Source organism: Equus przewalskii, chromosome 2, assembly GCF_037783145.1.
Source record: "Equus przewalskii isolate Varuska chromosome 2, EquPr2, whole genome shotgun sequence".
Classification (NCBI taxonomy): Eukaryota; Metazoa; Chordata; class Mammalia; order Perissodactyla; family Equidae; genus Equus; species Equus przewalskii.
The window spans coordinates 31,713,343-31,737,517 of NC_091832.1; the positions used below are offsets into that span (position 1 = coordinate 31,713,343).

The 24,175-nt window shown below is 56.0% G+C and overlaps 1 protein-coding gene across 6 annotated transcripts in view; it reads right to left on the bottom strand.

The window, feature by feature from the left end:
* Nucleotides 1–8,929: 8,929 nt before the first annotated feature.
* EPHB2 (EPH receptor B2) overlaps nucleotides 8,930–24,175 on the bottom strand; it is a 181,088-nt gene continuing 165,842 nt past the window's right edge. For 3 of the 6 annotated variants that reach the window (XM_070598671.1, XM_070598691.1, XM_070598653.1), the window contains exons 9-16: nucleotides 23,988–24,052; nucleotides 16,739–16,861; nucleotides 15,901–16,148; nucleotides 14,733–14,948; nucleotides 13,747–13,896; nucleotides 12,330–12,523; nucleotides 10,613–10,768; nucleotides 8,930–10,082 (exon numbers count right to left, since the gene is read on the bottom strand). In XM_070598671.1, the coding sequence (XP_070454772.1) occupies nucleotides 9,974–10,082; nucleotides 10,613–10,768; nucleotides 12,330–12,523; nucleotides 13,747–13,896; nucleotides 14,733–14,948; nucleotides 15,901–16,148; nucleotides 16,739–16,861; nucleotides 23,988–24,052 (1,261 nt within the window). In that variant the 3' untranslated portion in view covers nucleotides 8,930–9,973. Of the gene's footprint in view, nucleotides 10,083–10,612; nucleotides 10,769–12,329; nucleotides 12,524–13,746; nucleotides 13,897–14,732; nucleotides 14,949–15,900; nucleotides 16,149–16,738; nucleotides 16,862–23,987; nucleotides 24,056–24,175 lie in introns of all 6 variants that reach the window. The other 3 variants (XM_070598661.1, XM_070598681.1, XM_070598642.1) reach the window with 1 other exon arrangement.

Genomic DNA, 24,175 nt, shown 5'->3' on the forward strand with positions numbered 1-24,175 from the left:
GTCTGAAGGAATTGGTGGGAGGGTGGGGGGTGGACCATTTCTACAGTCCCACCTGGGGCAGGGCGGGGAGGGGCTCCACAGCCGTGAAGCCAAACCCAGTGAGAGATGATGGGGAACCCCGCCCCCCCGATTCTCTTTTTCTCCTTGATGACATCTTTTGTGGCACTGACAACTCTGTCCCTGTGAAATGACTGAGCCTGTGGATGCCCATATAGAGCCAGAGGTCGGGGCAAAGAGAGGTCTCGGCTGTCCCATGGGTGAGAAAGAAGAGAGAGAAGAAGGTGGAGAGGAAGAAGTGAGGGTTTGGTGAGCGACCTGCGGGGCAGGGACACCTGGGTCAGCATCCCTGAGCTGGGAGCAGACCCCATGAGATTGTGCTGGATCTTAGAATGGGCAGGAGGGTCTACCAGGAGCCCAGTGTGGGCGGGCACTGGGGCAGGTGATCTAGACTGCTCAGGGGAACTGGGCTAGGACAGACAGAAGCTGTTTTGGGCGATGGATCAGAGGCCCCAGGCACTCCAAGGAAGGCCTTGAGTTTGCGTGCTGGCCTCTAACTGCTGTGCACCTGGGGCTGGGGTGTGACCCGACTGGCCTCACTGTGGGCTCTCAGAATCTCCTCCGCCCAGCACCCATGAGCAGCTCACAGGAGCTGGCAGCCCTGCCGCTTGGTGTACAAACTGGTATAAGGGGTCATTTGTGATTTTTTAATATGGTAGTGATGTTTGCTTCTGAATTACTTACATAGTAATTCACAAAATCTGTTATATCAATGTGGACTTCATACCTTTGTATCTGTTGTCCTCTCTGCCTGGAATACTTTACCCATCCTTAGTTTCCAGGAAAGCTCCCAGTCATACTTGAGAACCCCACTCAGGACCCATAGGGGCTCCCACTCAGGGTTAATCGCACACCCTTCTCAGAAGCTGTGGACATGTGGATTGTTGCACACGTCGCCCTGAGTTGCAATGACCTGAGTACCTGCTGGTCTCCCCTACTGACTGAGGCCTTCTGTGAGCTCAGGTAGGTTTCTGACTGCCACCTTCCCAGTCCCAGCCTCGGGTCTGGCGCTCCAAGGGGCCCAATTCATGCGCGGTGAAGTGGTCCAAATGCCCTGGTGAGCTCTCCAGGGCGGGATGCACATGTGAGTGGTTTCTGTCTCCCCATGGTGTCTAACGCAGCACCTTTCATGGAACAAGAATTCAGGGAGTACTTTTGAATGAATGAATAAATGAATGAATGAGTGAGTGAGTGAGTGAATCAACAGACAGCCTCCTGGATCCCATGCCCCTCTGACTTCTCCCCGCTCATGTTTCCAGGCCCAATTTCATCCTCAGCCCCGCTCTACCTCTAACAACCACAGTGTTACCCAAGTGCCATCAACTTCTCCAGGTGTGCTCCTGGGGACACTGGTCCCACGAGATGCTCCCTCCCAAGTGGGAAACCCTGCAAAGGATAATACCTTCTTACAGATCCACCTTGCACTTGTAGCATATTTAAGGCTCTGCGGTATCCTAAAGAAATGTGATCAACTGGCCTAAGCCCAGAATTTCCCTAATGTGTTTGACCATGGCACCCTCCCGAAATGCTTTATTTATTTATTTTCTAGCAGAACATCATTTATTTGGCAGACATTTAATGAGAGTCTGCTGTGGGCCAGGCTTGCGCTGGTTGGTGGAGAACACACAGTGTACGGCAGACATGGGCTCAGCAAGATACTAGGAGCCAAGGTTCGTGAGTGCTAAGCACTTTCCATCTCATTTCATCCTCACCTACACTCTAGGAGTTATATATTGTTGCCTCATTTTAAAGACACATGAACATGAGGCTGAGAGCAATTATGTGACCCCTCCAAGGACACATAGCTAACAAATGGCAGAGCTGGGACTCAAACCTGAGGGTTACTGAGAGCAGAGGTCAAACTCTTAAACACGAATGAGTGTTCTTAGAACACTTAGGAGTTACTGCTCGAGTTCAGCACCTCACCCCAGCCCCAACCCAGATCCCAGCCCTAGTCCCAGCTCCATCCTTAGCCAGGAAAACTCCTAGTCATACTTCAGAACCCTACTGAGGACGACTAGGAGCCCCCATTTGTTCCCTGGGGAAACTCAGCAAAAAAAAAAAAAAAAAAAAAAAAATACTGTGAGTCCAAGTGATAATTTTTACAATTCACATTTATTTTGGAAAAAAAAGGTTCTGCTAAAAATACTCCTACAAAGGCATTGGAGTAACAGGGTCAGGGGTGCTCATGGACACAGCTGGTAAGATTTCCTTGGTCACGGCAGTGGGGCTCCGGAGGAGCCAGGTCTGACCCACGGCCAGTTGGAACGCCAGCCATGTCACTCCCCAACCCCCAACATTGTCAGGAAAACCCACGTTTCTGACCAGAGGCGTGGTTCTGTGAAACCCCACCAGAACCCCCGGCCCCTGGTTGAGAGCTCTGGTCTGTGGGGTCCAGGCTGAGTGAACACCTGGTGGGGGGCAGTCCAGGCTCCAACTGCACATGGCTCTGACGGCAGGTCCTGGAGGCCATGGTCAGAGAGGGTGTCCAAATGCCCGGAGCAGAGTGCGTCCCGGGGACCTGGGATTTGACTGGCAAAGGGCCTGTCAGTGGAGAGGGGCTGAGTGAGGACCACCAGTAGCAGCATAGCATAGTGATTCCAAGGGCAGAAGCTGGGGTCAGAGACTGGCCAACCGTGTGGCCTGGGAACGCCACCAGGTCGCATCTCTGAGTTTCCTGGTCTGTGGAGTGGGAATAATTGTGCCTGTCTCGCTGAAGTGCGTGAGGGTTAAGCTAGACACGGTGTATAAAAGTTAAGCATGACACCTGGCACATTGTTGGCACTCAAGACATAGCAGCTATGATTAGGATTTGGGGCTAGGCATGACCAAGCAGAAATTGCTCTTCTCTGCAGTCCAAGAGGCTGATTGTGAGGGAGTGTCCCTGCCAGACCTACCCCAGGCCAGCCTCAGGGGCTTGACTTCGTGCCCCCTGCCCACCAGAGTCCCCCTCCATGGAAGAGAAAGCAGCCAGACTTCTCTGAGCAATCCAGAGGCACCTCCCCGGGCTGGCCTCCCAGATCCCCAAGGCAGTGGCCTCAACTGGAAAGGGTAATGGGATCCTTGCAATGGGAGGGGCTGTGTGGCCATGGACTCTGTGTCCCGAGTGTCAGAGAAAAGGCACCTGGCTCTGAGGTTTGCAGCAAGACCCTGGGTTGCCCGGTGTTAAGACTTGGGCCCTGAACAGGAAGGTGGTGTGCCTGGGGGAGATTCCGTGGAGAATCCCTGGCCTGACAGCTCCCTCTCTGGGGGGCTCCACCCCAGAGGAGCCCCTCCCCACACCGAGCCAGCGGGGCCCCTACTTGGCTCCTGAGCTGAGCTGCCTGGCCACCAGCCAGTGGGCGCCGTGGCCTCCAGAAGGCATTGCTTAGCATCCAGCACCGCCCCCCCATCCGCCCCCGGCCACCGGGACAGCCAGGTGTCTCCCAGTCTACCAGGGAGACAAAGTCAGCGTCACACTCAAAAGGAGGGGCTTGGCCCTTGCCAAGGTCCATCTCTGACCCAGATTCAAAGGAGGGAGCTGTTAGGATTTGTTAGCTGTCTCCCTTGCCATCTCTCTCCTTGTTCTCTCTTTGTGCTTTTTCACTGCGAGGGCCATCAGGTTGGGGACCAGAGATGAACAACAGGACTTGATGTCTCAAGAATTAGCAGCATAGACTCATAGGGTGATGGAATCTTAAAAACATGAGAATCTTAGAATGCTGGAGTTTTGCAATCTTAGAATCCTGGAATCTTTTCCCATGGAATGTTAGGATTCTGGACCCTTGTAGCCTCAGCATGGCCCCCAGAGTGTACGTGGTCCTGGCTCTGACCTCCTCCCACCCCCCTCCCATCGTCCCCCTCGAGCAGGGGCTGTCAGACCCTGAGTAGGGACAAGGCCCTTCACTCCCTCTCCTTCCCCCGGGAAAGCCGAGTCTCAGCCTGGGCAGCAGGGGCTGGAGGGGTGCAGATGGAGCTGCAGGTCCAGCCGGGAGCCCCACCCTGCCTTTGGCTGGCCCACTTGGCCAGGTGTTGAGTGAGCAGGCCTGGATAGTAACCTGGGGGTCTTTGGGGTCCCCATAGGGTGGCCCCGGGTGGGCTGCGGGACCCCTCTGAAGGGTTAAGCTCCTGCTGCTTCTTGCTGTATCAGCTTTCCTGAGGCGGGCTGCATGCTGGAAAGCTAAACTCAGACAGACTCTGGGTCTCGGGTCTTTTTAATTTTCCTGAAAGCTTAGCTCAGTCTGAACACATTCTTGAGGGTCAGCCACCACCCCCCCGCCCCCTTCATGGGTCCTAATCCGTGTCTGAGTTTGGGCATCTTATCTGACGATGTCCTGCTTTTCCCTAATCCCTGTCTACACCAGACCCTCCCTCAGCAGCCAGCAGGGCACAGGGCGTCGTGGGCGTGTGGAGAGAGGATTTCAGTGTCTGGAGGAATCTCCTGGAGGAGCTTGTTAACTGGAGGCTCCTGGGCTCGACCTCTGGGATTCTGAGTTAGGGGGTTGGAGTGGAGTCTGGAAACCTGCAAGTGGCATTGTCATAGCCCAGAAGATTCTGATACAGGTGGGTGATGGCAAAAATTTTGAGAAATCCTGGGAGGTGGGAAGGAGGGAGCACGAAATGCAGATGACCTGGGATCCTCTAGGATTCATCTGCTTCCCTACGTGTCAAGTTGGGGTGATAACACCGGTAAGGTCCCCACATGGGGCCTGGCGTAAGCTAAGTGCTCAGTGATTAGTGAAGCCCTGTGGCGTCAACCTCCTAGACCAGCCTCCGACGGGATGTCCCTGAGCCTTCCTGGGTCACAGAACAAAGGCCGAGTCACTTTCTGGGACCAGCACTCTGACCTTGGGTTCCCTGAAGGGGAAGCTGGCCAGCTTTGAGGCCGGTCCCTGTGGCAGGAACCATTTCCCGGGAGGCTGGGTCAAGGCCGGCAGGTGGCGTGCGCATGCGCAGTGTGGCTTCCTAGCTTTCCTCTGGGTCTTCCCCGCACGACCCACGATTGAGAAGGGAGGACCGCAGACCCTTCCAACCTGTCTGGGCGATCCTTCCAGGGCCAGGGTGACCCAGGTAGAGACGGGCTTCCTGAGCAGTTCGCATGTCACGCGCCCCACCCCCAGCCCCTGCTCACCCCAGCCCTCCGCTCCGTGCCTCCGGGCTCTGCCACGTCCGCCTGCCCGCCTCCCGTGCCGTTACCGCCACTCGCATCTACTCTGGTCTGGTCGTGAGTGGAGGCTCTCAGAGAGGCCTGGAGGGCCCGGTGGTGGAGGGGGGCATCAGCGGAGCGCAGCCGAATTAAGAATCCGGTAGCACAGACTCCAACCCTGCTGTTCCAAGCCGCTGAAATGACTCTTTGGATTATCTGCGTCAGCGAGTGAGGAGGGAAAAGAAAGCAGCAGGGCCTGGCTTCTCCCGGAATAAAGGAGAGCTCTCCAGGGGTCTTCCTCCCTGAGGAGAGAGGGAGCATCATGCCCCCACCTGATGGCTGAACTGCCTCCCCCTTCTAGAACCCGATGTTCCCTCTGCCACTCTTCTGCTCAAGAACCTGCTGTGGCTGGATGATGCATACATCCCAACTGCCTCAACCTCTCCTTAAATCAAGCCCCACCTCCCACCACTCCTCTGGCCCATCCAGACCTGACTCCTCACTGTTGGACCATTCCTGCCTGTGCATCTTTGGTGACACTGTACCTCCCACGTGGAATGACCTGTCTCTCAACTTCCGTCATTTTTAAGACGGCCTCCTCCGTGATGCCCTCCCTGACAATCCTGGCCCATTTGAGCTCTCCCTTCTCTGACTAGCCAGCATCAGACACCAAGTGCTTCATGTCATCCACTTCAGTGTGACGGCGTGGGCACCAGAAGCACGTGAACACAGCCCTGCTCTGCCCGCTCCTGGCTGTGTCATCCTGAACAAGCCACTTCCCCTCCCTGAGCCTCAGTTTCCCCCTTCTCACCGGAGTGTATAAAGTGTTTTGCATGCCTGGCTCACCTAGTCCAAGGCTCTCATTTTACCCAGTGCAGACTGAGGCTCAGGGAGGGGAAATGGCTTGCCCAGATCCATGGCTCAAGTCAGTGATGGGGCAAGGCTGCTGCTGTGGTGGCAGGATGTATTTTCCTTAGCGTCACGCGGCGTCCTGTCCTTTGACTGTGTTTACATTACTTTCCCTGGCAGGAGTCTTCCAGCCGTTGTTACCGTCTTGGAACTACAGGGGCCCAGCAGACAGGCAGGAGTGGCCGAGGGCCCAGCACAGGGTGGGGGGTGGCCAGGGCCTGGGTCTTTCTTGTGCTTCAGCCAGGTGTGAGGAAGAGCTGGACAGGGGTGGGATCCCCCAGTCTTTTGGAGATGAGCCCCTGACTCACCCGAGAGGGGTACTAGGCTAGTGATGGCGCACAAGGGGGCGGCAGAGAGCTGAGCGGTAGCAGCAGCATGGGGACCAACCAGAAAGATGGGGCAAGTCTAGCAGATGCCATCTGAGCAGGAGGCACCTCTGGCTAGTAAACAGCCACTGCCCTGAGTCCCTGAGTGTCCCTGACAGCCGCTGCCACCCTAGCCCCGACTCTGAGGGCTCTTGGTCTATCCCTAAGGCTGTCATCTATTCTGATGGGTCTGCCCACGTCTTGTCAGCTGATGGATATTTTGAATATCATCCCCTGGGAAGAGGCTGGCTGACCATCAACAATAACCCATTTGGGGGGCTTCTGGGGCAGCAGGGGCGGGGGTGATGGCTCGGCTGTTAGCCAGCCTGGCCCTGTGCAGATCTGCTTGTCACACCCTCTCAGAGCAGCTGGCCCCCATTTCCACGGTGCCCTGGCCCACGTTTACAAGGCAGCTTTCCTTCCTTAAGTATCAACTGTGTGCAGAGCAGCCAGAAACTCCTCACATGCTGGGCAGGTGGGGGCTGGCACTGGGGGAGGGTGAGCCAGGAAGGGATTAGTAACCAGGCAGCAGGTGGCTCAGAGCTGTGTGCCCGGGCGAGTGGGCAGCGTCAGTGGAAGGCGCTTGGCAGCATGGCCTGCCACTCCCAGCCTAGAAGCAAGCAAGAGGTGGTGGGGGAGCTGCCCCAGCCACGGTGGGAGGTGAGCATCGCCCCGCAGCCCCGGACGGTCACAGTGACGTCTGTCTGTTTCCCTGAAGTGGAGACATGGAGGGTCGGGCTAGAACCCTCACCCTGAGAAGCAGGCACGTGATAGCCCAGGACCACCGAGGACTCGGACCCTGGAGGGAGGATGGGCAGACGTGCTGGCGAGCAGGCACCAGCCCAGCGGCTTAGGACAGGAAGCCATCTGACAGGAAGCACCAAGTGCCAGCCCCCTGTTGGCCCCCAGAGCAGTGGGGGTTGGGCTGGGGAGACAGAGTTAATCTAAAGAGCATCAGGGCAGCTCCCTCCAGAAGGTGACCTTGTGTGCCGGGACAGCTGCCACTCGTACTGGGCATCTTTAGGGCACAAAGGGCAGCCGGCTGGGCCATGGCTGGCCAGCTTGTGGGAAACCAGCCAGTGCCTTGCCTGTGGCTCGTTCTGCTGTTCCCCCCGGGGGCCCACGCCCCCATCTAATCCTTTCCTTCCCCTTGCATCTCGGGCTCTGGAGAACAGGTGAGTGACAGATGACAGGCTGGTCCATGCTGGATGCTCGCTCTGACCGCGGGCCTTTGGCTGGCCACCTGTGGCCTGAATCTTTCCCATTGGTCAGTGTCCCCTGGACAAAGGGAGAGGTCCCGAGCTGTGGTGTCCCTGGCCCCTCCCTAGCCTCCTCCCTCCACACAAAGAATTCTCACAGTATGTGAGTAGGAGCCCATTTGCTCAGAGAAGGTTAGGGTTGACCAGGATAAGGTGGTCATACCTGTGGCTTCAGGGCTCCGTGGATACTCCGAGACCCTCACACTGCCACTATCACAGCTCACCTAATGCCTGGAGGCCTCTCTCCTGGCCAAGGAGAGCTGAGGGCACCCATCCGCTCCCCGCTCCTGATGCATCCTGCAGAGGCTCACCCTGATTTGCAGGGCATCTGAGTTTGGAGCCACTTTCAACTCACTTCTTTTGTTGCCTGTGCTTTTGACAAACCAGAGCCAGAAAGGCCACATGGACCGGTGATGTCCTTCATGTGTTTTCTCAGCCCTGGGCCTTCTCGAACCCTGAGGAAGGAAGGGTCCCTTAGAAGAGCATCAAGGGTCACTTGACAGGTCCCCAGGGTGCCAGGGCCTCTCTTGGAACTTACAGAGAACAGGGATCATTTTATAACTAAAGCATTTATTTCCATTCAATTCACTAACCGGTTGTTCTGCTCAGGTGCCTGCATTTGCTCACAGGAGAGTCTGTGGGCAGACCCCTTGGCCGATGGTTTTCCCAAGGCCACGACCTTCAGACCTGGGCAAAGTTCTGGTGGAGGGAAGGAGGTGGGAGAGAAATCACACAGTTTCTCCCCAGGGGAGCAAAGCAGCATGCCTGCACGTGTCTGAGGGTGACGCTCTGGTCGGCTGGGTATCACAGTGAATGATCTGGGTCCTGGCCTCTGATGCAGCCTGGTTTAGGCTCCCAGAGCTGAAACTGGGTTCTGGCCGTCTGAGGGCACTCAGGAACCTTGGAGGGGCCTATCTGCCTGGAAAGTACTGGACAGACTGGGGCAGAAGGAGAGTGGAGATGTGGGCAAAGACTTCTGGTTCTGCAGCCTCAGAGCCCGCTCGCTTCTCAATCTGTCGCTTTCAGAGAGTCCCGGGGTGGGATGCTCTCCCACCTTGGCCCCCCACCCTCTGCCCCAATCTCGCTCAGTCTCGGAAAGGCCCAGATGGCCCCGTGGCAGTTGGCTTTGGTGAGGCCTGGCAGCAGGTGGGAACTCTACTCGGGGGGGAGGAGGAAAGGGTGTCAATGAAAACCATATAAAAAATCCAGAAATGTGCATATAAAATCTCGCCCTTGGTGTATTGCCTAAGTCAGTAAGCAGAAAGCCCTTCTTCCTGGAGAAGGATCAAGTCCTCAAAAGGGAGGAAAATGTCCAAGTGTCACTTCATTGTCATAAAAAAACCAGCACACACCCCCCCCAAACCAAATCCGCCCCTGACCAAACGCCCCCGAGTCCACCAATCGCTGTAAACAAACCCAGACGCAGGAGCAATCCTCAGTGGCAGTCGTAGCTGACGGCAGTCACTGCAGTCCTCCAGGTGGGGGCTGGCGGGGTGGGCACCCAGCGGGCCGGGGTGGGCGTGGAGCCGCAGACCTGGGGGCGGCCATCCTCAGGAAGGTGACCTTTCTCCCTGACCCAGGAGGACAAAAGCCCCTTTTCAGCCCCATGTGCCGACGGGAGAAACAAGTCTCTTTCATTGGAGTTTCTGAAATATTCTCCAAAGACTGAAAAATTCTTCTGTTTGCCCAGTGGCAGTGGGAACGGGCTTTCCCGGAGTGGTTGTCGGGGTGGCTGCCTGTCCATCGCCTGCCCGTCCGCCCATCCGCCCGGCTCGTGGCTGTTGAGCCGGGTCTGGAAGAACAGCCTGGGGACAGGAGAGAAGGGTGGCCCGTGTCGCTCCCCTTCACATTTGTTTTCCTGAAAGTGTTTCTAGGCTCTGGCCAGGTCACCTTCCCAGAGGGAGTTGGAGAGAAACTGCTTTTGGTCTCCGATTGGACAAATCGCATGGATCTCCCAAGCCCTTTTTTTCCCCAGGAACAATGATCGCTTTCCTTATTAGAATCCTCTTTAAAAAATATTCCTTGTATTTCCCGCCCCCTCCCAGGATCTATTTTCTTTTGTCCCCATTCCCTTTTTTCCATCATCTGAGTTGCACGTGCTCGTGGTGACGTCTCACGGCCGGGGCGCTGCGTGGTTCTCCCTGTGGTCCGCGGCCTCCCTGCAGGGGCTGGCCTCGCGGTGGACGGAGAGCCAGGGGGCGGGGCGTGGGCGGAGGGGGCGGGGCCTGGAGGAAGAGGTGAGCCGAGGCGGGTGAACGTCAAACCTCCACGGACTGGATCTGGTTCATCTGTGCCCGCATCACCTGGATACTGTTCAGGATTTTTTTCTGGTGGCCGGCCAAGGTGACCCCAACCCGGAGAATGTCCCTTTGGGAGAGAAGCACGTGTGTTAGAGAACTGTGGATAGAGGGGACTGGGGCCAGGCAGAGAGCTGCCTGGGTTTCTGTGGCGGGGGGTTTCCTGCTGCGAGAGAGCAAGGGAGGGATGAGGGGCCCCAGTGGCGGCTGGAGCGAGTGACTGAGGTGGAAGGAGCACGTGCCTGGGAGTCCCAGCGCCCAGGTGCACCTGTGTCCTCTGCTACCAAGAAGGAGAGGGAACTCACACTGGCTAAGTACCCACTCGCTCCCTGTCTCCTTTGATCTTCCTACCCACCCGCAGTTCACAGAAGGAAAAACGGGGGCTGAGGGAGGTTCTGTGATTTGCCCAAGGTCACACAGCCAGTAGGTGGCAGGCAGACCTGGGTGTCGATCCAAATGTGACTCCAAAGCTGGCCATCTCACCCCGTGGTCTGCCACATCCCTGCTGGGACCCCGTCACTTCCTCACCCTCCAGAGCCCCTGCCTGGTGCAGTGGGCGGGGAGGGGTGCTAATGGCCGTGGAGGCGGCCGGGCACTTACTCCATCACCATCTGCGACACGACGTCGAAGGAGGTGAAGCCTGCGTTGGCGAAACTCTCCTTGTACTGCCCCATCTTGATGGCCTCCAGCCACTCGGCCACCGTGTTAAAGCTGGTGTAGTCAGGGATCGTGCGGTCCAGCAGTGGCAGGTTGATTCTGGGGGTGGGGTGGGCAACAGAGACAGTCAGGGCACGTGCTGGCATGGGGTGAGGGTAAGCGTGGGCACGGGCACACCTGCGGGCTGCGTGTGTACCTGCATGTGTGTATCCATCTGTGTGAACACAGGTGAGTGTGTGTGTACGTGATTATTTCTGTGTGAGTGCAGGTGTGAGTTTGAACCCATGTAAGTGTACACATGTCTGTGTGTGAATATGAGAGAGTGAGCATGTGTGTGGGACACAAGCTGGGGTGACCCGGGAGGTCTAGGGAGCCTCTGCGGGGCCGTGGAGAGGCTGGCCCCCATGGTGAGGCGGCCACTTCTCCATGCCTCCTGGCTTCAGCAGGGGGCAGTTCAGCTGGGCCAACTGTGCAAATGATTTGCTGTTCCCTCCTCTGTGCCGTTCTCCATCCTTCTCTACCCGGGTTGTGCTACAGGAAGCTGATCCTGCGGACTGCCTCTCAACATCCAGACAAAGCTGGTGGTGCTAACGGGAATGACTTCCTGGCTGGCAAGGAGTGAAATGACCCTCATGAGGCTAAAAGCTCAGAGTGAGTTTATCCGGACAGTCAGGAGCAGCTGACGCAGGGTCGTGGTGAGGAGCGACAGGAGAGGCGAACACTGTTGGCCACAAGAACTTGGCAGGTGGAGGACTTGGGTCCAAAGAGTCTCTGGACACAGCCAGCCCCGGACCCTGAGGATAGCTAGCTGGGTGTGCCTCAGAAACCTGTGTGATGGAGGGTCCCTAAGAGTAAGAATATGCAGGGGCAGGAGTGGAGCCCGTGACAGCTGCCCAGACAAGGCGGTGGTGGCTGCAGGCCTATGGGAGCGCGCCCTGGGGGCGCTGGGAGAGGGGAAGCATTAGGATCACTGGAGCTAATGTGAGTTCAGCGGAGCCAGTCTCTGAGGCAGGGACAGTGACCCGTGTGTGGGGCACGTGTGTGTGTGTGGTGAGTATGTTCTGCCGGATGTGTAATGTGTGTGTGCTCACATGCCGATGGGTATGTGTAGGTGTGACAGCCTGAGAATGGATGTGAGTCCATGTGTGCGAGATTGTGTGTGCGTGAGCATAAGCAGGAGCATCTGTGCCTAACTGCGTGTTCACGTACGTGTGCAGGACTGTGTTTGTGTGTGCCTGCATTTGCGTGGCTGTGTTGAGGAGGATGCAGATGCACATCAGAGGGTCCAGCTTTGAGTGTGAGGGTAGCTAGGGAGGAAACAGTGATGAGTAAATCTCGTCACCAGCCGAGATTCTGGTAATTTCTCTTAAACAGTGTCCTCTCTGAGCACGCTTTAGAAGGCGCCTCCTCTGCCACCTATCATGAGCTTCCTTCTCCCCCAGTGGACAGTGTGTGTGCTGCACTCCTCTGCGCCCCCAGGCAGGGCAGACAGTCCCCAAACACCAGTGCTGTCCCTCCCGGATCCCAAGGTGTGGCTGAGAGTGTCTGCTTGGAGCAGGGGGAGCCATGGTGGGAGGGTATTCAGAGAGGGGAAGGGCCGGCTGGGGGGCTGGGGCGGAGCCAGCTGGGGAGGAGGGCCCGGGGCGGGATGGGGCCCTACCCAGAGGAGAGAGGCGCCATGGCTTTGAGGCTGTTGGGGTTGCGGATCGTCTTGTCCAGCGTGTTGACGATCTGGCCGAACTTGGGCCTGTGGTTGCGGTCCTTCTGCCAGCAGTCCAGCATGAGCTGGTGCAGGGCACTGGGGCAGTCCATGGGCGGCGGCAGTCGATAGTCCTGCTCTATGGCGTTGATGACCTGGGGACCACACAGGGTGGGGTAGGGTTGGGTGGGTGGGGAAGAGCATCTGCCCTCTGGCCTGGCCCATCTTGCTCCCAGTGCATTGCAGGACAGACCTATTTGGTTGCCATGGCAACTGCCTCCACCTCCCTGAGGCAGCCCCAGGGATGGGCCTTACCTGGGTTCCGACCATCTCTGGCCTCAGTCTGACCTGGCAGCTGGGTGCCTGCCCTCCTCTCACAATCTTGGGAAATCCAGCACCTTGAGGGAGCCTCTGCCTCAGGGCCCACCCGGCTGACCCTCCTGTGGGTAACTCCACCAGCTCTTCCCTCCCTCCCATCTCTGGGCCGCTTCCTGGCTTTGATGGGCCTGAGGACTCCTCTCTCTGGCCCTTGACCGTAGGGTGACCACCCTCTTGATTTCAGTGCTATTTCCTGCTCCAGGTGAGAGAGACCTCCCCTGTGAGGCCCCACAGCACGGCCTCGTACTCTCTTCCCACCGGCCCAGCCTAGCTCCTCTGCCAGGGAAAGGAGCTCAAACACGTCTCTCCAATCTGCCCTGCCACCGGGGCCAGACTCATCTTCTCCAGCTTGAGTGTGGGTCACGCTCCCTGCTCAAGAAGCTTCCTCAAGTCCTCTCTGTTCTGTATTGTTGCAAATCAAAAGTCCTTGGGTTGACTTTTAGTCACCCCATTATTGACCCTCACCAACTCTCCTCTCCACTGCCCCCAAATGTGGCCCCTCATCATCCCACCTCTGGGCCTTTGCACAGGCTGTTCTTTCCACTTGGATGCCCTCACATCTCCATGGCCCACTCCTGTTTGCATCCCACTTGTCCGGTGAAGACTTCCTGGCTGATCTTACCCACACTGCCCCTGCTTCAGCACCTACAGGCTTGACACTGGCCTTCTCCAATTTAGCAACCGATCATGAAAGTTCCTGATAACTACATCTCGTTCCAAGAATGATGGTCTTGTCCTGCAATTAGGTGGTAGACACCTGAGGGGCAAATATGGCCTCATTCAGGGTTGGCCACAACGTGAATGCATCCTGAAGACTTGCTGACCCTCTGGAGAGTCCAGGGTCCCATGCAGACATCTGAATCAGCCACTACCCAGCTGGGAGCTGCCCCAGCCCAGAATCTCAGAGACCCTGGGAGATGGGCAGAAGGCCAGGAACCCTGGATCTTCCCCTCCCATCTCACTGGCCAGAGAGGCTCGGCCTACCCCCTTGGAGACTTACGTCCTGGTTGGTCATGTCCCAGTAGGGCCGCTCCCCGTAGGACATCACCTCCCACATGACGATACCATAGCTCCACACGTCGCTGGCCGAGGTGAACTTTCGGTACTGGATGGCTTCTGGGGCCGTCCAGCGGATGGGGATCTTCCCGCCCTGTGGAACAGAACGAGGAAGCTTGACGGTGGGAGGCTGACCCATCTGACCTCTCCTCTCAATACTTCCGACCCTCTGCCCTGTGCTGTACCATCTCACCGAGTGCCTTATTGTTCCCCAAACTCACTGTGCTGCTTCAGACCCCTGGGCATTTGCACATGCTCTTCCCTCTGCATGAAGAGCCTTTTCCCACTCTGCCATCTGGAAACCTCCTTCTCCTCCTTTAAGTCCCTCTGAAAATCTTTCCTTATGTTCCAAAGAGTTGCTCACTCTCCTAATTCTACAACTGTGCTCCACATCTCTCCATCAAGGAGGCACTTCACACACAGCAGTACTCAAGTGATTTGCCTACTTGCCCGGCTCTTCTTGTACTATCTTTGAGCCCTTTGAGGGCAGAGACTGTGTCTTATTCCTTTCTGTTTAAAACTCTTCAACATCCCGAACTGCTTTCAGGAGAGAGTCCTGAGCTTGGGCATTCCAGGGTCTCCAAGCTCTGACCACGCCCACCTCTCCAGCATCATTGCTCACCACCTTCCCCCTGACAGCCTGTCTTCCAGACACCCCTTGCCATGAGAACATGGCGTCTGACCAACTTTTACGGGCCCTTCATCACCATCTCTAGCGAGCCTTCCACTTCTCCCCAGGCTGGTGTCCTGACTCACAGGCCTGTCACCCCATGTGTCCCCCACCAGCCCGTGAGCTCCAAGACGGCAGAAACCGCGGTTCCCGTCTCTATGTCTCCAGGCCCGGCACAGGCCTGGCATTGCAGGGAGAGATGGCTCTCTATGCCCTCTTCCCTGGCACCGTGACTCCACTCTTCCCTGCCTGCATCTTACCAGGGCGCTGGTGTAGGTGGGGTCCGAGGTATCGTCCTCCAGAAAGCGTGAGAGCCCAAAGTCAGACACCTTGCAGACCAGGTTGCTGTTGACGAGGATGTTGCGGGCGGCCAGGTCGCGGTGCACGTAGTTCATGTCCGCCAGGTACTTCATGCCGGCCGCGATGCCCCGGAGCATGCCCACCAGCTGGATGACTGTGAACTGCCCGTCGTTTTGCTTTGGGAGGAGTGGAGAAAACACAGAGCAGATGGGAAGTCATGAATCCGAGCTCCGGGTCATCCTCACAGCGAGGAAGCAGAGCAGGACGCTGCCACCCTGGCCTGGGCTCCCGTGGGAAGGACTCAGACGCTGGGGGGCCTCAGAGAGGCCCGGGGAGGTGGGTTTCGGGGTGATGGGGAGAACACGGTCTTTGGAGCAGACACCGCTGGTCTGACTCTGCTCTGCCCCTCGCTGGCTGTGCAACCTTGGAGAAGTGAACTAACCCCCTGAGTCAGCTCGTCTGCGTGTTGAATCGGGGTAGGTAACACCCACCTCCCGGGGCGGTCTGAGTTAACCAGGAAGGGGCAGGGCAGGCGCCTGGCACATACTAGGTGCTTAATCGGTGACTGGTCTGGTTGCGTGCTTCTGTGCTCTCTGTCTAGCTGGTGGACTGATCTCCTGGGGGGGCCTGGAAACTCTCCTCTGTTGGCCTTGTGCTCTGAACTCCTCCCTCCGGCCTAGACAGCTTTGGAGAGTTCCAGTATCTGGTGAAAACTCCAGACTAGGGGTCAAGAGATCTGGTTCCAGTCCTGGCTCTCCAGTTGACCCTCTAGGTAACCCTGGGCAAACTCAACCTCTCTTTGAGCCTCAATTTCCTCTTGTATAGAGGAGAAGTCTGGTTAAGAGTGTAGATGGCAACAGATTTCAGCTTATACGCCAACTTTAATCAGTGGTTGTGGTTTCCTGGATTGAGAAGGATTCTGAGATTGCTTCTGGGTTTGTTGGGAGAGAGTACTGGGGTTGATTAGCAATGCCTGCCATGATCAGGGAATGGGAAGTGGTGGCATGCAAGCCACTCCTGACCCAGATCTTCTCCAAGATCCCTTCAGGCTCTGTCAGGATGAAGCTGTGTCCACCACTCCTTTTCCTGCCCCACCCCTGGGCCCCTGGAGCTCACAGCTTCCCCTACCCTGAGGAAGGAGTCCAGGGAGCCGTTCTCCATGAACTCGGTGATGATCATCACAGGCGTGCTCTTGGTGACAACACCCTCCAGGTGGATGACGTTGGGGTGGTCGAACTGGCCCATGATGGAGGCCTCACTCAGGAAGTCCCGGCGTTGCTTCTCGGTATAGCCCGACTTGAGCGTCTTGATGGCCACAAAGATCTCCCTCTTGCCTGGCAGTTTCAGGTGGCCACTGCAGACCTCGCCAAACTCCCCTGGGGCAGACACACCGAGAGGGGCAGGATGTCACTTGCCAGGTGGAAGTGCCACCTCCCCGTTCCCTGTAACCCCTACTCCTGGGCCTGCAGGAACTTTTTCTCCTCAGTGGTCAACTCATCCTCTCAGACACAGAACCCCTTTGTAGAACGTGGGGGCCCCCAAAAAGTCCCAGCCACCTTCGGGAGTAAGAGTGAACTCTCCACGGCTGTCCCGTGGTATTTGGCTGGGCGTGGGGTGAGGATATAGAGGGACCTGGGGAGATGGAGACAGGGACCTGGGACGAATGGGAAAGACAAACCACTAGAGGAGCCCAGAGAACCGGGTTCCAGACCTAGCTCATTCTCCGACACGATGTGCAAGCTTCTTCCCAGCCCCGTGCCTCAGTTTCCTCATTTGTCGATGAGCTCGTTTTACTGGATGACCTTTGAGGGCCTTTTGACTTTGGGCATTCTGAGCCTTCAGGCCTTGGAGGGTCCTCTGAAGCTCCTGCCCCCCCATCCCACCCTTTGCCCCAGGAGCAAACAACGAGGTGGTCTCCCCTCCCCGTGGCTGAGGCCATGATACCTGGAGGACACCACCGACCTACCTGCTCCGATCACCTGCTCAATTTTGACGCAGGAGATGTCAATTTCCTTGGCAAACTCCCGCACGGCCTCGTTGGGGTCCTCGTAGGTGAAAGGGTCGATGTAGATCTTCATGCCTGGGGTCACTGGGGGACAAGACCATGCTCGTCACATGCACAGACTCAAGATGTGGACCAACGGAAAGGTGAGAGCCAGTCCCTCCAGGGAGGGACATACACTCCCGTGTGGCCCCCGTAGGAACTGGGCAATGCCCTGCAGGTCACATGACCTCTCTGGGCCTTGGTGGGCAGCTAGACACTGAGCTGAATAGAAGGGTGAGGGGAACAGAGAGCTCAGCAAGGACAGCAGATAGGTTCTAGCTCTTGTTCCAACTCTAATTGATTAGTAATGGCTTCCTGGAGCAGCTAAAAGACTGTCATGATTGATAAGCAATGTCTGTTGTGGGTGTGGCCGTAAAAGGATAGGTTTGCCACTCAGTGATGGAGAATGGTGGTGGTTGAGGGGGGGAGGTTGGAAAGTAAAGGAAGAGAAAGTTAAGATGGAAGAGAGAGAACTGGAACGAAGATACAGAAAGAGCAGGTAACAGGCCCTGTTCCTGGCTTTCTGATAAGAGGATCTCCCTGTCTTTCAAGGCCTAACTCAAGCCTCCTCTCCCCTCAGGAGACTTCCTGGCTGCTTCGCCAGGGCCCGAGTACCCGCGGCTCCTGGGCCAAATCCCCGGTCCCCTACTAGCCAAGTCTGGATCTCAAATTCCCTGGAGATCGGCATGAGGCTGGACATGGGGCTATTAATTTGATTCCGATATGATGTGGATTTTTATTTTTTGATGCAGAAAGAGAAGGAGGTAACGTGGACGTCAAAGACCCACTTCTGGCCCCAGCACTGAGTCAGCGGAACGCTCTGAAGGAAGGGGAAGATGATCCATCCCACATCCCCCTCCCAGATAACTGGTCTTCTGCCCCCAGACCCTCTGGCCCTCTCCCAGTCCAGGCCTCCCTCGAGCTTCCCCAGCTGCCTGCCCACACTCTCCCGCTGCTCTGGGCGCTGTCACTCAGAGGCAGCAAGTCTAGGAGTTGGGAGCTGGAGTCCCTGGGCCAAGGAAGGCTTGGCTGGTTGGTGAGTGAGGCCATCAACTCTGCTCAGCGGCCCTGACCTTGGATATGTTAATTGACCACTTTCTGTTTCAGACATTCCGGAATCTAGGAGTTGGCCCCTCCACATAGCAGTTGGCAAACCGGCCCACTGCTTGTTTTGTCAATAAAGTTTTATTGGAACACAGCCACACACAGTCCTTTGCCTGTGGCTGCTTTCCCGCTACAGCAACTGAATTGAGTAGTCACGATAGCGACCATATGGCCTGCAAAGTCTAAAATATTCGCTATCTGACCCTTTAAAGGAAAGCTGCTCTAACACCTTAGCTTTATCTTGGACTATCTGTGTGGTGTCTGTCTAGCTCTTTCGGTCAGGGTTTCGTAATTTGGGTCTGCGAACCACTCAGCAGGCCCAGGAAACCTCCTGAAATGGAATGCATTTATTATTATTGCCTTTATAAATGAGAAAAGTAATTCATCCTCCTTATAAATAGTCTAGAAATTATGGAAATAAATATTGTTGAAAGTAAAAGTTCTCCAACATCTATCCCTGAGTATAGATTTTTCTGTCTATATAGAGTATAGATTTTTTTTTTTGGAGGAAGATTAGCCCTGAGCTAACTGCCGACAATCCTCCTCTTTTTGCTGAGGAAGACTGGCCCTGAGCTAACATCCGTGCCCATCTTCCTCTACTTTATATGTGGGATGCCTACCAAAGCATGGCCTGTCAAGCGGTGTCACGTCCGCACCCGGGGTCCGAACCAGCGAACCCCGGGCTGCCGAAGCGGAACGTGCAAACTTAACTGCTGTGCCACTGGGCCAGCCCCTCTGTCTTATAATTTTACATACACACCTGTGCATATTTGTGTTTCTCTGGCCACAGGAGCCAAAATTTGTCGCAGACTCAGAGGAGCCTGAGACCCGAGGAGCCACATGTTGGATGGTGGGAGCCTGGGAGGAGGGCGTGGGTGCAGGTCTTTTCTGCCTCCCCCCTCCCCTGGCAGGCTGCGTAAAGCTCCTCACACAGTAGACACTCAGTGTCTGTAGAGCTGAGCAGAAGCCGGACGATAGAGAGACTAAGAGTAATAGCAGCTGCCACCCACTGGGCCCTTTGTGCCTGACACCGTGCTAGGCTCTGTGTATGCATTATCTCATCTCCTCTGCTCGACAGCTCCTGGAGGAAGGGATCATTCTCATTGCATGCATGTGGAAACTGTGGCTCAGAGAGGCTAAGTAATCTGCCCAAGGCCACACAGCTAGCAAATGGCACAGCCAGGGTTTGAACCCAGGTCTGTCAGACTTGAGCCAAGGGCCGGTACTCTTGATCCCCATGCTCACTGCCTCCTGGATGAAATCCAGCCAGATCTGGTCCATGCCGCCTCCTCCTCCTGGTGTATTCAGCCCTGACTCCTCCTTCCCCAAGTCAGCCCTCCTTGGAGCGGGGCCCTCAGCTCCCTGGACTGCTCCCTCGCTTGCTGAGAGTCAGTGCTTGGCCTGCGGTTCTGGGCAGCTGACTTTCAGCTTCTCTCCCCGCAGCACGGGGGGGAGCCCTTTCTGCCGGGCCGTTGGGGAGGGAGGACGGGGGCGGGCCAGCTCCGGGAGCTAAGGAGAAGGCGTGCGGGAGCTCAAAGGCTGCTTGGGTGCTGCCAACCGATCAGGTGCCGTCCCCAAGCCTCGGCCAGGAGTGCTGGCCGGGCCGGCTCTCTGTCGCTTACAGGACACAGGCAAGGCCTTCACCTGGCATTCCAGGCTCTCTGTGCCGGCCCCACTCACGGCTCCCTGCTCCTGTACGTGCCAGCAGAAAGGGGCCAGACACACCTCATGAGTTTTTGCCTCTGTGCTTTGCATGTAGTTCCCTCCACCCAGAACAGCCTTCTCATCCTCTTTGTGTCCACATCAAATGCCCCCTCCTCCAGGAAGCCTGCCTGGATCCCTCCAGTACAGGCCCATGTTCTTTCCTCAGGCTCCCGCAGCCCCGTCACCACACTCCCTCCTATGGGCCTGACGTCTCTTTGGCTTTTCTGCCTTATATCAGGGCTCCTGGATATGCATGCCCACAGCCTCCTGCCACCCCTTTCTGGAACACTCTGCTGCCTGTGAGGGCTTCCTTTACCCTCTCTCCCCCAGGGAGAAGTGTCTATCTTGTGCACGCTGCATCCCAGGGCCTGGCTCACAGCAGGTGCTCAATAATTGCTTATCGAAAGAATAATCATCACTCATTGAAGGGCCCTCTTTTTCTCCCTCCACCTGTTTGGGGTCAGGAATGCCTTTGAGAATTTGACAAAAACTACAAATCTGCTCTTTGAAAAAGTATTCACACATGTGCACACCCTCCCATACTCGGCATATAATTATGGAGTGTTCACAGGGCCTCGCAGCTCCAGGGGTCTGTGAACCCAGGGCATGGACTCTCGCTCTAGAATGTTTCCTCTGCCGTCATAGGTGAAGGTGGCATGCAGTCGATGCTTAATAACCGCTTATTGAATGTATGGCTCTGAGTGAAGCCGTCTCTGCTTCTGTGACCCTTCGGTTTCACTTTGCCATTAATAACACTATTGGCTCACAATTCAGTGTGGATTCAGAGTATCAGGTACCAAGAACCAGGCTCTGTTCTAGGCACTTCTTATAGGTACCGACCCAATTAATTCTCCTAGCAACCCTACCAGGGAAATGCTATTATTAGGCTGAATCTTATGAAGCTATCGATGTTTGACTGCTTCTGACCTACAAAAATGGCAGTTCATTTGGTCCATCCTAATATTATCCCCATTTTTTGGAGGAGGACGCTGTGCCATAAGAAAGGTTAAGTGACCTGCCCAAGAGGACACGGACACAGCTAATATGTGGCAGAAGTGGGTTTGAATGCAGGTTGTCTGGCTGTAGAGTCTACACTTGGAACCACCAGGCTACCAGTTTCTTCCAGGGGCTTCTCCAACCTGTCTCCTGGAACAGAAGGTGAGCTCCTCGTGGCCTGAGCCTTGCACAGGGTCTGGCTCCCAGGAGGGGCCTTTGTGGAGTGAAGTCGAATGGGGACCTCTGCAGGCTGTTTTCAGAAAATACTGGGCTGGCGTTTGGATGATTTATGGCGGTCGGGGCCACCAGCAGCCGTCCTGAACCCAAATGGGGAAATTCAAGATGAGCACGGAGGAACCAGGCATTCAGAGAGCTGGGTTTGAATTCTGGATCTGCCAGTAATAAGGATCACAAATAAGCTGATTTATGAGTTTGAATTCAGGATCAACCGCTGGATTGCTCCAGCTGTGTGCCCTTGGGTAAGTGACTTAACCTCTCTGTGCCTCACTTTTTTCATCTACAACCTGGAGATAATAAAGAGTACCTACCTTCTAAGGGGACTGCAAAGATTAAGTGAGAATCTTTTTAAAGGGCTTAGCACAGTAGCTGGCAAATAGAAAGCACCGAATAATTATTACCTGTTAACAAAGAGTTGGCTATTATTAAATATTATTATTAGAAAGCACTTTAATATCCATTAATTCATTTAATCCTCACAGCTCTGTGGAAGAAGTATCATTCTGTACTTCCCACGTAAAGATGGCAAGGCTCAGAGAGGTTCAAGGACTTCCCCAAGGTCACCTAGCACGCCAGGGGCGGAGTAGGGATGAGAAACCACGTGGGTCCCTCCGGCTCCACATCCAGCCACCAGAGACCTTGGTGCTCACGCCAAGCACCTGCTAAACGATGGAAAGCACGAGCCCAGGAGGGAGGCTTCGAGCCGACCATACATCACTGCCTCCGCTTCCTCCTCTGCCCTGGCCACAGAGGGCGGCCGGTGCACGCGGGGTCCCGGGGCTGGCAGGGCTTTGCAGAAACCAAGTCCTGCCCAGATGCAAGGAGTGGGAGCTGGAGCTAGAGAGTGTGTTGATCTGTGAACAAGTCCTGGGGTCTATTTTTAAAATAAGTCCCTGCTGTCACCTGTTCCCTTGTTACTGACTCACGCTCCAAATAGCGCCGCTCCCAAACGGCTCCAGGTGACAGAGCGTGCGAGCCTGTCTCATTCCAGGTCAGCGGGGTGTAGACGGCACGGCCTGGCTAAGCGTGTGCTCTGGAGCCAGACACCCTGGGTTCGTACCCCCGGCTCCTGCCCTGAGCAGCTGTGTGACATCCCTGTGCCTCAGTTTCCTAATACGCAAAGTGGGAAATTATACAAATTAAATGAATAAACACACGTAAAGCATTAAAACAATTCTTGGCGCATAGAACACACTCAGTGTGTTTAGCTGCGTCTACGATCGTGATTTTATTACTTGGGGAGTGGGGGGGGGTGACGGAATTTATGACTTTTCTTTTTACAGGTGATTTTTATTGCTGTGTAGTTCGATTTGTTTTCTTGTGATCCTTCCACTGCTTTGATGTTTAGAAAGCCCTTTTCCATCCTCAGATCAGTTAAATAGTAACTAAACGATCTGGAGATGTTAGTGGTTTAATTATTTTTACATTTATATCTTAAAATGATTTTTAAACCCAAAGTCTCACCCAGAAGCTGCAGAACTCCCGGACTGCTCTTTCCTCAGACCCCACAACCGGCCCTATAGATCCAGTGGCTCTCCTTTCAGAATATGTCAGAATCCCACCACCCCCACCACCCCCACACGGCCGCCCTGGCCCAGCCTCTGTCATCTTGTCCCTGGATTCTTCCCACAGCCGCCTCCCGGGTCTCCTGGCTTCTGTCCTTGCCAGCTCACCCAGCCCCTTGCATCCCTTCTCCACACAGCAGCCAGAGAAGTCCTGTCAACAGCGACTCAGAGCACGTCAGACCCTTCTAGAGCTCCCTGCTTGACTCAGAGTAAAAACCAAGGCCCCACAGTGGTTGACAAGATCTGCAAGCTGTGGCCCCCTCAGACCTCCCCCTCCTGCTCCCTCGCTTGGCTCCAGTCACACGGGCCTCCTGGCTCTTCCTGAAACCTGCCAGGCACACTCCAGCCCCAGGGCCTTTGCACTGCCTGTTCCCCCTGCCTGGGATGCTCTTCCCTCAGGTATCTCTACATAAGTTCACTCTCAGCTCCTTTGTGTCTTCAAACAAAACCCTCTCAATGAGGCCAACCCCAATGCCCCTATTTAAAGATGGAAGCCTGATCCCCACAACTCTCAACCCAGTACCTGTTCTACTTTGCCTTTTTCCGTAGCACCTTCATCTTCTACTATATCATACGTTACCCGTTTATTCCATGTATTTTTTAATTTCCTGTCCCCCCCACTAGGATATGAGTCCCCCAAGGCCAGGGGTATTTGGTCTGCTTAGTTGTGTGTCCCCAGCACCTAAAACATACAGAGTAAGCCACAACGCATATGTGACAAGTGAAGGGGCACACTGACGGCCCCCTGACGGGGTGGCCATCTGAGGAGCCCCAGGAGACTCTACTGAGTACAGTTGGAGAACCGCATCAGACCTGTTTGGGACTGCTGTTTGCTGAGTGAGCTGAAGTGAGGACTAAGGTCCTCCCCGCGACTGGTGGTTCTGCCAGGGTCGAGGGACCTGTGCTCTGCTCTTCTCTCCGTGGGGCCCCACCTGCACATGGGCCCCCAGCCCTGGCCTGAGGTAGGATGGTACAGCAGGGGAAATGGAGGCACTAGGTGGGGGGAAGTGGCTGCCCGAGAGGTCACTGGGGAGGGACTGAAGGGGGCATCTCGCCTCCTTTCTCTCCGGTCCTGGGCCAGAGCCTGGGGTCCTCGTCATTCAGCTCATGTGTTTGTTCTGCTAATAAGCATCTAGCGGCTCCTGTGCGCTGGGCAGCAAGCTGTGGGGGAGGCGGTGGTGAGGGGTGGACACCAGACAGTGTCAGCGCTCCAGGCGCACCCACTGCCACGGGGGAGGGACAGCAGCCAGGTTGGGGGGCTGTGCCAGCATAGACGAGTGAAGTGGGCTGGGGCTGGGGAAGGCATCCCAGGGGTGTTTGTATATGATGAGGCCTGAGAGAGAGGAAGAGTCACACAGGTAAAGGGAAGGGGGAAGTGCTCCCAGTAGAGGGAACAGCATGTGCAAAGGCCCAGAGGTGAGCGCAAGCTTGGCCGTTCAGGGGACGGCGTGACTTTCAGTCTGGCTGCTGCAGTAAAGTAAAGTAAAGTGACAGCAGGCTGGAGAGGCTGCTGGGGAGCTGACAGTGAAAGGCCCAGGGCGCTGGTCCCGCTGGGGTGTACATACTGTGGCCGCTGGTGTAGTGCTGCAGCTTGTCCGTGTATTCCGAGTCGGCACGCTCAAACCCCCGTCTTCTGGAACAAGAGCAAAGGGCTGGAGCCACCTGGAGATGCCCGGGGAGCTGGGAGCCACAGTAGGTGATAGGGAGAGGGTGGGCAGGCCCTCGAAATCACACCCCTGCTAGAGGGCTCCCT